This window comes from Fusarium venenatum (genome assembly GCF_020744135.1).
Source record: "Fusarium venenatum strain MPI-CAGE-CH-0201 chromosome Unknown EDB82scaffold_1, whole genome shotgun sequence".
NCBI classification, from domain to species: domain Eukaryota; kingdom Fungi; phylum Ascomycota; class Sordariomycetes; order Hypocreales; family Nectriaceae; genus Fusarium; species Fusarium venenatum.
Genome location: NW_027072129.1, coordinates 5739237 through 5752620, shown reverse-complemented (window position 1 = coordinate 5752620; position 13384 = coordinate 5739237). Strand labels below are relative to the sequence as shown.

At 46.5% G+C, this 13384-nt stretch overlaps 4 protein-coding genes across 4 annotated transcripts; 1 reads left to right on the top strand and 3 right to left on the bottom strand.

Annotated features, from left to right (window-relative positions):
• Window positions 1-1287: 1287 nt before the first annotated feature.
• Window positions 1288-2515, bottom strand: EDB82DRAFT_487548 (uncharacterized protein). The gene has a single exon (XM_025730271.2). The coding sequence runs from the start codon at window positions 2426-2428 to the stop codon at window positions 1574-1576; it is 855 nt and encodes a 284-aa protein (XP_025589412.1). The 5' UTR covers window positions 2429-2515; the 3' UTR covers window positions 1288-1573.
• A 443-nt stretch (window positions 2516-2958) lies between these two features.
• On the bottom strand, window positions 2959-3408 carry EDB82DRAFT_520682 (uncharacterized protein; the record flags this gene model as incomplete). The annotated part of the gene is made up of 1 exon (XM_025730272.1): window positions 2959-3408. The coding sequence occupies one exon, from the start codon at window positions 3406-3408 to the stop codon at window positions 2959-2961; it is 450 nt and encodes a 149-aa protein (XP_025589413.1).
• A 4399-nt stretch (window positions 3409-7807) lies between these two features.
• EDB82DRAFT_56979 (uncharacterized protein) lies at window positions 7808-9532 on the top strand. The gene is made up of 3 exons (XM_025730273.2): window positions 7808-8257; window positions 8321-8587; window positions 8647-9532. Exons 1-3 carry the CDS (start codon window positions 7998-8000, stop codon window positions 9479-9481), a joined length of 1362 nt encoding a protein of 453 aa, XP_025589414.1. The 5' UTR covers window positions 7808-7997; the 3' UTR covers window positions 9482-9532.
• A 1209-nt stretch (window positions 9533-10741) lies between these two features.
• Window positions 10742-13132, bottom strand: EDB82DRAFT_551130 (uncharacterized protein). Its single transcript, XM_025730275.2, has 3 exons — window positions 12240-13132; window positions 11696-12195; window positions 10742-11649 (listed from the first exon to the last, which is right to left on the bottom strand). Exons 1-3 carry the CDS (start codon window positions 12800-12802, stop codon window positions 10925-10927), a joined length of 1788 nt encoding a protein of 595 aa, XP_025589416.1. The 5' UTR covers window positions 12803-13132; the 3' UTR covers window positions 10742-10924.
• Between the last annotated feature and the right edge of the window lie 252 nt (window positions 13133-13384).

Genomic DNA, 13384 nt, shown 5'->3' with positions numbered 1-13384 from the left:
GTACCACTGATGAGACAAAACTAAAGTCTCTTGTCTTTTCCGTTTCCTGGTTTTGGTGAGGGCTTGGTTCGGCAAATTACAAAGATGCCCCCAATAAAAGGTGACAGACGAATGGATTGGATGCTGACTGCGCCGAGTGGAGAGAGAAAAGAGAGACATAGTTCCATTGGATGGTTGGTAGGAACACTTTGAGACAAATATGCAGCAGTCTCCGTACATAGATTGTATTTTTTCGATAACTAGTACATACTACTGCGGATACAGGATACAACCACAGTGTAGACTAAACTAGGCTACTAAGGTATGCCATGCTGACATGACCAAGTGCGTTGACTAACATGGAATGCCCCTGTAGTTAAGGCTGGGATGATGTGAGTTGGAGTGCAAATGTGCACATCTTTCTTTGTTGCAGGAGTGACTATCACCATTAGATTCTATACGTTACTGTATAATAGACAAATGTCGTATCATACAAAAACATGAGACAATCGAAATGTAACCGTAAAATATCGCAATCAAGGAAACCCATCAATCGCTAATATACCCTCATGCATTTCACAGCTCCACCATCTGTTATCCCATCCATACAACGCAGTACAATCAACCCACAATGCAAAACATACATCCATCTTCCCCACGTTTCTTCAACTAAAGAAGAAACAATGAGGGAAAAAAGTAAACAAAAACCCCCTCTCAAAAGCCGCTTCCTCCCGTGCTGCAGGCATGGGTATGAACATCCGGCCGTATTCATCAGACCCTTTGCTTCGTGGGGGATCATCCCGCGTCTTTCGACGTCATCTGGCAGTTTTTGGAATGATGCAGTGTGATATATACTCGTATTCATTATCCCAGACTGTCGATAGAGTACACTGCATACCGTTTGTGTGATGAAGCGAGATACCTGAGGAGATAGATAGATAGAAACAAGACCCGATAGATGTGCGGCTCTGCGATAACGGGTAAATAAATACATAGGCAGGCAGAGATACTTTCGGAGCACACCGGTCCGGATATGACGTGCATGCTGAATCGTTCATGAGGACAAGATCAGCTTTTCGATCATCATGTCTCACGGGTTCGGGGATGCGTTACATCGTCTGCTTTTGGTGCTGCTTCATGCACATGAGAGCACACATTATGCTTGAGCCGAGTGAACCCTCGTAATGATAAGAGTTGGAAGTGATATGCCTTTGCTATCCGTGGACACTTTAAGCTCCACCTCCCTAAGTCTTAGGGTATAAAAATAAGTAGTCTAAGAACTATAGTCTAAGAAGCATAAAGTGACCTACTAATTTCGTCTCTTATGCTTCTAGCAGTCAATTTTCCCCTGAGGCTATAGCTTACAGTGATCCAAAAAGCTACACATTCTCTCTATGTTTTGTTCCACTCCGAACTTGCATTTCAACATCCTGTGTGATACCCTGACCACATTAAAATATATCTTGTTAAAGGTAAAGACAATTATACTTGTAGCAAACAATATGTGCCTATTGTCAGGACGACCATCTCTCTAGCAATCTGTGGGTATCCAGGTTTAACCAAAATGACTCAAGTAGTAACCACGTTCCTATCATTACTCCTCCTCAAACAAACGCTTCAAGGTTGTCGGGGACTGGGGAGGATTCGAGTCTTCATTGAGCCAGTCAGTAATGCTGGGTCTCCTTTTTGTGTTGACATTTGTACCCAACTCGTCTCTGGGCTTTGGCGGGCTGGGAGCAGCAGCACTGGCCTCAACAGTGTACTCAGGTTCCTCCTTGGCCCAGAACATCCATTTGCTTTTCCTTCTCGGTTTGGTCTCGGTCGCAGCAGATGATTTCTGATCTGTCAGTTGTTCGCTCTTCTTGGACTTGCCCATCTTGAATCCTTGACTAATGCGTCGCCAAGTCAGATTGGTCATGTTGTCGCTCTTCTTGGTTGATTTGACGGCCATAACATTGCTGCGTACGGGGTGAGGTGACAGAGTCAGATCTGGTGGGCTTGCCACATGCCTCAAGCGTCTGCGAGATTTTGCAGATGCGCTGTTGTATCGATTGTCGCGGCTGTCCGGATGATGGCTGTGGTAGGCATGATGACTGTGTCTGTGATTTCTGGGCCGTTCAGATGAGGAGTATGAAAGCTCTGCCGAGTCCTTGCGGTCTATGTGCTTTCTACGAAGATTGCGCATGGCTTCATCATTGACGGAAGTGGCCTTGGTAGCATGGGAAGACTCGCTGGTGCGGGGATACGAATAAGGGTCAACGCGCGAGTCGGTCGAATTTCTGGCTCTCGAATGCATAGATGTAGAGTAGGAGTTCATAGGTATAGACGGACGCCTCGAGTATGATGGCTCTCGAGAGTGGCTAGACGAATAGGACCCGGCATAGGATGCAGTGTTGGAGAGTGTCGCATAGTTGTAGAGACCCAGTCCAGTAACACTAGAGATTGACATGATGGCGATTATTGAAGTTGAATAAATGATAAACAAAGACGTTTGGAGAGAATGAAGTAATAAAATACGAAAGTGTCGTTCATCCGAGTCGAGGGTGAGAGAACGTGAGTGTCGAGATGTTGTAGGTGAAAGGTGTGAGTTATGGAAAAGAGTGTTTTCCTTGAAGATAAAGAATGTTTAGTGGTCGAGGTGTGCCTTCCTTACAGGTAATAGATGAGGTTTGAAGAAAATAAGTACCTAAGTTGTTACTCTGTGGAAGGAGGCTTCCAACATGTTTTATACCTTTCTCACGACACTCAAAACTTAGTCACAACGCGTGTCCAATCCCCTCTATTGACAACATCTTGATCAGAATAAGCTTTCATATACAAGATACATTTTAGGCTGCGGAGCAGTACATAAACTCTGTTCTCACCAATACCGAATATCCACCTCTGTCCCCATCTCAAGATACCTTCATTACATGCGCCCATCCCGCCTTAGAGGATGTCTTCTATAACCCCAGACCGCTGCCCAACCAAATTATTGCTCTAAGTTCTGGGGAAATTTGAGTTGGAAGCCGTCTGCCAGGGACAGACGACGGCTCCATTAGGATAACAAGCCATCTCCTCAGACGTGCGAACCAGATGCACAATGTTTGTCGGCTCGTGTTGCCACTCCATTTCAGTATCTTCTTCTGTGGTGCTCAATTCAAATGCGAGCTCGAGCATGTTGCTGTATAGATTGCCCATCCTGGAGCAGAACTCCTGTTTCTCTATTGGTGTGGTTCTGTTCTTGTTTATAATGCTGTTGTGGAGGCTAAATAGCGTCGTCCGAATAGTGTCAAGGGACTCCTTGTTTTCAGAATGTTGTTTCTTTTTATGAGATCGTCGTCCATCGGGACTTTCGTTATGAATGTCTGGCTTCTTGATTATAGGTGACTTTTGCTCCTTTTTAAGACCCTTTCGGTCTTTCTTGCGTGATTTGACGTCTTTTGGCATTGTGTGATATCGGTTTATTATGAGGCATCCATCCAAGTGATGGTAGATGGAGTGATCCGATGTGATTGAAGATAGAAAGATAGCATGATCGATTAGTTCAATAAATAAGGAGTCGAAGTATCATTTGGGTGAATAGTCATAATGGATACCTTTGTATACAGCTGGTGGCCTAGTCCAAACCAGGTCTGAAAGATGGTAAAGAATCAACAGGCACTACATGTTAATCAGTAGTATCTACACACAAAGCCCAAGATGGTTGACATGATCAATATTGGGAATTGAAAGACCCAGTGCAGCGTGCAGTTCTTTGTAGAAACGGTGTTTGGCCTTCAAACCTGCATCAGCCGCCAAACCAAGGGTGCTCTTTGTTCATACACTGACCTCATTCTTGCGGCCAGACCAACTATATACAGGGGCGAATCCACAACTGTTGCCTTTGTGTAAAGTTTGCTTACTGTTACGCATATCGAACCCAGGAAGAATATTTTCTCTTGAGATCTTGTCCAAGACGTACCATAGCTTCTTGGTACCCAGTCACAGTTGCATGTATATGCCAGCCTGGGTCCAAGAATGCATGCATGATTGCTCCAACATCAAAGTCTGTTGAAAGGTGAGAGTAACAAGTCACATTCAAAAGGAATTCAATCTCTTTTCGGATCTCTTTCCGATGCCGTGGTAGCCCAGCCTTTTTTTTCTGCGAAAAACCGCAGTCATTTGAACGGAGATGATCCTGGATGTATCACGGATAGGACAAGCCGATGTAGGTCAGGAGTTAGAGGTTCTCACAAGTCTTGGGCTTTACTGCGGACGGTTCACGGCGGTGCAAAGGATTAGCACGCAATGACTGTTAAAGTCTGGTCTCTTTTATCGTATTTATTTCTGTACCTTTCCCCCTGAAAGAATCACATCTTGCGAGTTCCATATCAAAATTCAGAATTGATATGCGACCAAACTACGCCCCAAGTTTTATCCTGGCTACCTGGGAGGAGGAACGTGGCAGTAAGATCCGTGGAACACAATGAGCAACACTAGCATGGTGCGGCAGACACAGCGGATCTGTGATGCTGTCCCTGTGGCTTGATAGTGCAAGGAAAGTCGTCCATGTGGTAATGTGAACCGAGAGGTTGAACAAGTTCATGCAGGGGGGACCCCGAGCCGTGATTCTGCTCCCAAGTCGGTATAGCTTCACACAGCTTACCATGGATCTAGACGATAACTGTAGGGGTCGAATGGATAATAGCAAAGGAATCTTGGCCAAGGATAGGATTGTATCACAGTCAGGTCAGAGGGGGAACAGAGTTTGAAATGTGATCTTGGCTATTGGCACCTTGAACTTATTCAAAGAAGACGTGAGGGAATGTAGTCATCTACGCCTTACGGAGTATGTAAAACAGGTAGGTTTCCTTTCTCAGCACAGCTGTATGATCTTCCGCGACATGGTTCACGAGAGCGAAGGCCGAGCTCGCGCTCGTGCACATGGCTTTTAGCCGGAGAGGCTAGCCGAAAGGCGTACGTAGTATCCATGGATCAGATCAATTTCATTAATTTGGTTAGATGATGGGTTATTAATGACGCTAGCTTTGCCTTGCCTTGACAACAACTGGCCACTAATATTTCATTTCTTACAGTTCATTCCTTCCAGGGTGCGCAAACTGGCTGAGACAGTTGAGACGGAAAATAGCCAAGTTGCTGAGGTATGTAGCCTATCCCGGGTAGTTGGGTGATACCCCGGATTTTGTAACCCCAGATACCCGGGGTGGCTTATTGTAAAGAATCTGGGCTTATAGAGAACAGACGCCAGATTGCCCAAAGAGGCGCAACATTTTCAACACCCAACAACTGCGGAAAGAGTCAAAGATAATATTAGCCATCCCGTCGGATGTGATACAGAGGAAGATCCGGAGTCTTGAGGTTGCAACGACAAGGATCAAAGACCTAGGCTACTCGATGTGTCAGCATGGATGTCACACTTTTACCTTTGAAGGAATAAGATCCCAAGTCTAGACTCTATAGTCATGCCATCCTAGCTGGTAACAAAAAACGTGACCTATATTCAACATGGATGTGTTGCAAAAAGCTGTTATTTAGTTGAGCCTCCGAGTTCTGACGCCGTGGCGTTTTGAGTGCAGGGGATTTAATGGAGGGAAAACAAGACGGAATCGACCGATTTTTCATGCACGCAAGGGAAATGTGTCACGATACACAACACTGCAGTAGGCCTGTTTGCTCGCGTGGCAGTTCTCAGCGATCGTTTCCCAGCATGGGAACGGTGCTCGTCTCACGCACGTGGTTGATAGCACCGGCGGCGAAGATAAATCGGCAGAGGCGTTTAGAAAGGAAACATTTGAGATGAAATCTGACTCGAGTTAATTAATGTGATAGATATAAATCAAAAGTGAGGCGACCGTGGGAGATGAGGACAGATTGGAATCGTTCAAGGAGAAGCTGTTCCGAGTTAAAGGAGGATCATCCGTATACTATACTCGGGCTAGACCATCTTGGAAAGAAAAGATTTTGATGTAGCAAACACGAGCCACTGATCGACTTGGAAGTCTGCTAATGGATAAATGTAGTTCGACAGAGTAGTCCAAGCTGGCGGTCAGAGCAACCAACGTTGGACAGACAAGAGAGAAATGAGCCCCAGCTTTGCTAATCCCGGACCCTCTCAGCATCTACCGTCAAGAACTAGTCTAGCCAAGACTGGACGTCTCCAGGTGAGACAAGGGTTCCCCGGAGGGGGCGATTGAGGCCAAGCTAAGCCATGGTAAATGACACTGAACCCCCGCATGCCAAGTGCGACGTTGACGTTAAGGAGTAAAGAGAAGGGGAAGAAAGTCTGGGGGAGGGTCTTGTCTGTGCTGATGGTGTTGATGTTGATGTTGATGTTGATAGAAGATGGCGATAGTTTCGATGTGAGATCCAGTCAAACACCTATTGAGGTTGAAGACGTTGGTAATGCGGATGGCAGTGTCGGATGTCTCATTCACTGAGGCCGCCATATCCCGTCCCTGATCGGTACCTGGTTACCTACTAATGTTGATATGACAGCAAACGTCCTTCTTTTTCGGAGATGGCTTGGAAAATAGCGTCGAACGAAAACAGTTTAGTTCTGTATATCAACATAAACACACTTTGTATTGTTCTATCAAATGTGGCAGACACGAGTATCGCTATTGTATTGTACCATTACCGACCAACATACCTGTTTCTTCTTCCCCCTTCCTCCAACAAGTGAATTGTTGGTGGGGCCCATTTCGCTGCTTCTCCCACGCTTTAGCTTACCTGCAGTGCAGTATCGCCTCTCCTTTCTCTCTCTATGCCTGTAAGCATCCATCGTTGTTGTGGAACATCCAAAGTTCCTCCTCCCATCCGGAGCCATACAACAGGCCTCAATTTAGAATGCATACTCAAGGTTAGCTGGGATCCCCTGCATAATCCCATTTCTTCAACAACTCGGTCCATAGCGTCAATCCGGGCTTGTTTCTTTTTGTTCCATCATCCTTTATTTCGTGGTGTACTTCCTATCTAATCACGCTAATCATGAAGAAACTCATAGCCTAATATACAGCTTACCTCAAGTCTCGACACCCTCTTCTCTAGTGACTCTTGTGCAAAGTTGACACAAACTGCCGTACTATGATGCTCCATTAGGCGAATAACACGGTGGCTTGGTACCATCGATCGTCCTCCCGCTGTCATGGCTTCTATTCAAGGGGTGGCTTGTCTACCTCTCTCAGCTCCAGGATTACAAGGGATCCTCGTCCATGACTTGCACCTCTCTTCTCATAATGTTCTAGCGTCCCGCAACCGCAGCAGATACAACAAGTAAGCGCCATGGCAATATCACAGTACATAATGGGTGCACCACTGAGAGTGTTCCTCTTTCTTCCGTCTCTGGTCTTTTCTCGGTATATTTCTCGACGTTCATTATTCCTTTGTCCCGGGTCTTTGAGTGAGACTACTTGTATCTTACATCTCGCCCCTCGTCTCACCAGTTCATGCCATCATTCCCTTACCTACTTATTTTCTATTCACATCTGCATTAAGTATTCTTTGTTTATAACGTCTTCCGCATGTTTGCAAACATTATCCGAAGCCACCTTTTTGTCCAAAAGCCTAACTGATCACCTTACCCCTGCGAAAGCCTCTTTCTTTAACTTGGCACACTCTGATATGGCGTTCTCCAATCTCGATTCGCAAGGCAATTAATTATAGTCTTGGCTGTTGGTTGTTACTGTTGGACTCTATCTGGACTCGACGCTTGGGGCACTCTCTCACCTCGGTGTAGGACACCTGCCTACCTCACTTCACCTTTGTTGGTCCTAGGCAGTACTAACCAACATTGACTAAACGCTCTTTCTATATCTGGATTGAGGTTTGCCTCTTTTCGATTAAGGAATTATTTGAGATCATCTCTTCGCTTCAACAAACATTCGTTCACTTACAAACAAGAATGGTGCATTATTCATAAACCAACCGCTTCACTCTTCGCTCTTGTTGAGACTTGGAACTCGATTTTGTCGACACAATCACTACTACGATACCTATTTATCTTTCTTCCAGTTCCTTTGAGACTTGACAACTTCACAATGTCGCGGCATCTCGACGAAAGTCATCTCGACGCTCTGAGCATCATTGAGCGAGTCAACTCCGTCTTTTCATTACTCGGCTCCGTCTTCATTATCGGTACCTTTCTATTATCCAAAGCATTCCATAAACCGATCAACCGCTTGGTATTTTACGCTTCCTTTGGCAATATGATCGTCAATATTGGCACATTAATGTCCAGATCATATATTGGTGATTCTAACTCTGTGGGCTGTCAATTGCAAGCTTTCCTTATCCAGATGTGAGTCCACTTAGACATTGTCGTAGCACTCAACGCTGCTGTAATACTAACATATATTATCAGGTTCATGCCCGCGGATGCCTTCTGGACTCTCACCATGGCCATCAACGTCTACTTGACGTTTTACTACAAGTTTGACGCTCAGAGATTGCGTAAGATGGAAATCTACTATCTTGTCGCATGTTATGGTATCCCATTTGTTCCAGCCTTTGTCTACATATTTATCCGGAACGACGATGGTGAAAGAATGTACGGTAATGCCACACTCTGGTGCTGGGTCAGCACCGAATGGGACATATGGCGTATTATAACTTTTTATGGTCCTGTTTGGTAAGTGACTGCTTGGCTTAGGCTTGCCTATGATTCCGAATGGGTGCTGACCGTCTCAGGCTTGCTATCATTGTTACCTTCTTCATCTACATCCGTGCCGGCAGCACAATCTACCGCAAGCGCAGAGAATTGCACGGCTTTAGTTCGAACGACCGAGATTTAGCTTACGGCGGTGGAGATCATATTACTACACTCAAGACGACCGAAGTCTCGGTGACGACAGAGGTTGTGAAGCCGGACGGGATCCTTTTACAGCCCATGGGCGGCCGTGTGCCAGGCTGCGGCAATCCTAGCGCTACCAGTGGAAACTACTCAGTTCACATATCAGCTCAGCCAAGCTCTGGGGATATCGAAGAGGAAATGTCCCCTATCGACAGGGAGCAGACACGAGCCAGTATCCAAGTTCCTCAACAGCAGCAACGTTCTGCCGCCCAAACGAATCGAAGACGGAATCGTGAACTTAACAACGCCTCGTGGCAGTACACCAAGTGCGCCATACTGTTCTTTACGGCGATCTTGATCACATGGGTTCCCTCGAGCGCCAACCGTGTCTATTCCGTTTTCCACAAACGTTCGTCGGGACCTCTCGAGTTCATGAGCGCCTTTGTGCTTCCCCTTCAGGGTTTCTGGAATGCCCTCATCTACATCGTTACATCTTGGAGCGCGTGCAAAAACTTGAAGAGCGACTTACGCATGGGTCAACGTCCAGATGTGACGGAACTTGTCGGTGGTATGAGACCTGAAGTTGGACCTAACCACCACACGGGTCACCACCGACATAGTCTTGGCCATATCCGACGATCCAATAAGTACGAGACGGAGAGTATGACTGAATTGGCAAACGAGAGCCGGTCAACTTCGAATGACGAGCGACGAGATCATGAGTCTGTATGATAGTTGTCAGATGCTTGTTTGGATGCGATGTTCCAGGCGTTTTTTCTTTTTTAATATTAAAACATGAAGACATGACTATTTGGTGTACAAGACGTGCTCCAATTAGGGAAAGACGAGGTTTGTGCGAGTGGTAGTTACGCCAGCGTTGGAGAAGAAGACTATGGATACCCAAGTTTTGTTTTTAGTAGTAATAAAAATTACAATGACATTTAATTTTTCAAAAGCTGCTTGAGAGTTGGTGTGAGGAACATTGGCCTCCAATACTTGGGCTGTGATAAACATAATATACAAGCCAAAAAATCAGTTAGAGAGGTATGATCCTGAATGCTCTCAGCAGTCCAAGATCTCAGTACTAGCGGTCCTTGGATTGAAGTTTGTGGCGTTGACAAATCTTCATATATCCAGGTATACATTTAAGTTAAATATAACGGTTGAACCCGTCGACACTCGTGGCAACAAGTCGTCGCCTTCCAACGTTGGTCCCTGCATGGCTCCGGATCTTGACGGCCGTACTTGAAGATACACTTCCATTCGTCCGAGTCAGATCCCAAAGTTCTCTTGCGGAGTCACGACTAATCTTGGACATGGCATCAGGGGTATGAGATGGTTTTCGTGTCTGTAGTGGCTTGCCAAGGGTCTTCTGGAATTGACCCGTGCCCGTTGATGACTTTGTCTGCTGTCGATTCTTGGCGGAGTGTGCGCCGTATGATCTGATCCGAACGGAAGGATCAGGGTTTGATATAAGTGTGGGGAAGGTAAATTCAGGGTTTGGTTTGTGGTGTTGGCTATATGTTGAGTGAGGCTCTAAAGTTGAGGTTATCACCATGGTTGATTTCTTGTGGATACTTGAGTTCTCTGGTGTTGAGGATTATGGAGACCAGTCTTTACATAAGCGGGATTTATTTATTGATTACTATGTGACTCAAAATGGGTTCTTTGAGGTTTTGAATCACTCTTGGAATGTTCGTCATAAACAACCATTTTTATCTCTTCCCGGTCGTTGTCAATGTCGACAGGAACCAAGGACATCCAACCCAACCAGTGATTTGGAACTTCAAATACCGAGGCGATTTATGCACAAAACAGGTCCAAGGAACAGATTTTTAAACAGATGTGGCTTTTCATTTCGTGGCTGTCTAACATTTACTCTCGCATACAACTATTTACTTAAACAGAAGCACTGCCGTTACCATTCCCCTTTATTATCTCAAAAGGAAAAAGGAAATGCTTCTATCATCCAGACAAGATTTAACATACAAGACCCAAGCGTTATCCTTGCCTTGAAAGTCCACTCTTGCTAGAAAGGGTATCTTTCCCCCTGAAGAAGCCAACTGCTCTGTCTCTAACGAAGTGGCTTTAAAAAAGAGAGAAGAAACTGAAGCCCAGGTTGCTCAAACCAGCAGCATCCTTACTTCCCTTCTGGAATCTAGATTCTCCAAAACCCTAAGGTTCTTCTTCAATCTGTTCAAGGGTCTCCTCTGGTTTGACCCCATCTATAATGTGGTAGTCCCAAACTGTGCCAAGCTGGAGGCATTCGTTGACGCAACCTTCGTCCTCCCACCACCACTTTTCTCCGGTGACAAAGTTGCCCCAGACTTCCATCCACAGCAGACGGCCGACGATGCTTCTCACTTCGGCTTTGACCTCCCGTTCGGAGGGAGCTTTGTCGACGAACGGATCGTTGTCGTCGACTTGGCTGCGGATGCTGGCTGAAACGGCATAGAACTTGGATGTTGTGAGAGTGCTGCCCTGGCCACGCAGTCCCGCATCGCCCATCCAGTCCGGGAACAACTTACTCGGGTTAGTGCATCGGAAGTGTCTCTCTAGATTGATCAGGAGATGCTCTTCGAGCCACGTTCGCATACGGTGGCCGAGTGTTCCCGCACAAGGGAGCGGGTCTATGAGAGTGAGATGCAGAGAGCCGCCGACCCGTAAGTGCTTGCTGATATTCTTGAGGACCCCGGGAATCTCGGTCGAGGGGCTAGCGGAAGGAAGCGACAGCGAGTACACTGTATCGAAAATGTGCTTCTCGAGCGGAAGCGTTGAGGTCGACACAGACGGCACAAGAATCGGGTGAACCTTGGCGAACTGAGCGGTCGATAGAGGTTCTGCGGATATATGATGAACCTGCTTTGTCGGGTGTAGAGCTGCAAGGTAAGCGGTGGTAACTAAATTCGTCAGTATTTTTTGTATGAGGTTCCCGTGGAAACTTACTGCTGGATTCGTAGAGTGCCAGAATTTTAAGATTGGCGGTTACACTCATCGCGTTGGAAGCATCAATGGGGCTATTCTTCTGCTCAATGTCCATGTGGTTTAGAATGGACAGCATCCATCGCTTCAATTCCATGTTCAACTCTGGATGGAGGCTCTCATCGTTGACACTCCAGATTTCCTTAATACGTGCAAGCACCACAGCGGGACTTGCAGCAGCCATTTGGTTCACTTGACTCTTAAGAGCTTCAAAGTCTATCTCGCGGTTGGGTTGGACTTGGCTATCAGTCTGAGACTTCATCTCGACATCTTCGTCGGCCGCTGCCTGTCGCACCTCCTCGGCTAGTCGATCGATGTACTCCCATTCCTCGGGCGGTCGCCAAGAGTCCGGATCATTAGGCCGGAAGTTGATGATGATGGGGGCCTTTGATGCCTTTGGAAGTCGAATGCTTGGTACAAGGCAAGGGATCGAGTCATTTTGAAGTAAGGGAACTGGATCGTGTCTGTGACATGTTAGTGATAGGTTCTTCAATTCTCTGCAACGTACCCTTCTCCGATCGAGTCTGAAGGTGTAGCGGGATGATCAACATCAGCCTCAGAAGAAACACGCATGTCGATAGACAACTCTGGCTTGTCAGACTCCGATCTTGGGGGAGTTTGCGATGCTCCAGCATGTTTAATAACGTAGGACCCAGACCCTCTACGACTGCAATTATGGGTCTCGTTAATAGAGGCCGAAGTAGAAGCAGAAGCAGGAATGTTTGCCTTTTGTGCTCTCGCGGCACCGAGAGACACTTCAGACAGGTTGGCCATCAGTGCTGGACGGTGATAACTCCCCGAGTTGGAGCGAGAAGAGTGCTGGCTTGGGGTCAGAAGCCCCGTTTTGACCTTGTCTCTATTCTTTGCCTGCTTTCCATTTCGAGGTCGAAGGAAGCCAAAACGGGACTCGGTAGATGATGTGGTACTTGCGATGGACGCAGATCCTGGGATGGTGGAGGTCTCTTGTTCTCTTTCTTTCTTCTTGGCTTTTTGTTCGCGTTTCTTTTCTTTCCTGGCGCGATGCTCGCCGACGAGCTCACGGTCGGGGTCAGTCCAATATACGTCAAACATGACGTGGGGAAGCCTAATTAAATCTCCACCAGTGTCTCTTCTTTCGGGATCTATGCCTAGGTTTTGGGGTGATCTTCTGAGAGTGGGTAGTGTTAAAGGTGTGCTTGCTCAGGCAGGTCGAGTGGATGAGGATATAGCGAGTAGCGCCGTAGGTGACGCTGTGAATATGATAGCAAACAAGTTTATTGAATCAATTCAACGGATTCAAAAACTGATAGCGAGGTTGAACTAATTAATCCCCTGGTATTCTGTACTCTGCAAGACAGAGAGGGGGGGGTATGAGGATGGAGGTGGTGGTGGTGGTGGTGGTGATAGATGTCGACGTAGAGGAGGAATGGAAGTTAGCAAAAGGAAATAAAGTTCCGGACACTTCTAGAACCTAGAATTGTAATTAGTAAAAAATTGCGTGCAACCAACCTCAAGGGAAGGGCAAAAGTGTGAGAGAGCACGAAGGATGGGTGGGCGCTGTCACTTGCTGGGCACTGACAAAAGGTGCACCAAGTTGGCTCTTTGAGTGACAGCCGGTGCTTCGTTTGTCACTGTTAAGTCGGAAAAAAACAGGTACATTTCGAGTGACTAAAG

Bases quoted from the DNA above. Each gene is read 5' to 3' on its own strand.
- EDB82DRAFT_487548 (XM_025730271.2), bottom strand. From the start codon at position 2,428: ATGTCAATCTCTAGTGTTACTGGACTGGGTCTCTACAACTATGCGACA.
- EDB82DRAFT_56979 (XM_025730273.2), top strand. From the start codon at position 7,998: ATGTCGCGGCATCTCGACGAAAGTCATCTCGACGCTCTGAGCATCATT. The intron at 8,258-8,320 runs GTGAGTCCACTT...ATATATTATCAG, and splicing joins CAAGCTTTCCTTATCCAGAT to GTTCATGCCCGCGGATGCCT. The intron at 8,588-8,646 runs GTAAGTGACTGC...TGACCGTCTCAG, and splicing joins ACTTTTTATGGTCCTGTTTG to GCTTGCTATCATTGTTACCT.
- EDB82DRAFT_551130 (XM_025730275.2), bottom strand. From the start codon at position 12,802: ATGTTTGACGTATATTGGACTGACCCCGACCGTGAGCTCGTCGGCGAG. The intron at 12,196-12,239 runs GTACGTTGCAGA...AACATGTCACAG, and splicing joins TCAGACTCGATCGGAGAAGG to ACACGATCCAGTTCCCTTAC. The intron at 11,650-11,695 runs GTAAGTTTCCAC...TGACGAATTTAG, and splicing joins GGCACTCTACGAATCCAGCA to TTACCACCGCTTACCTTGCA.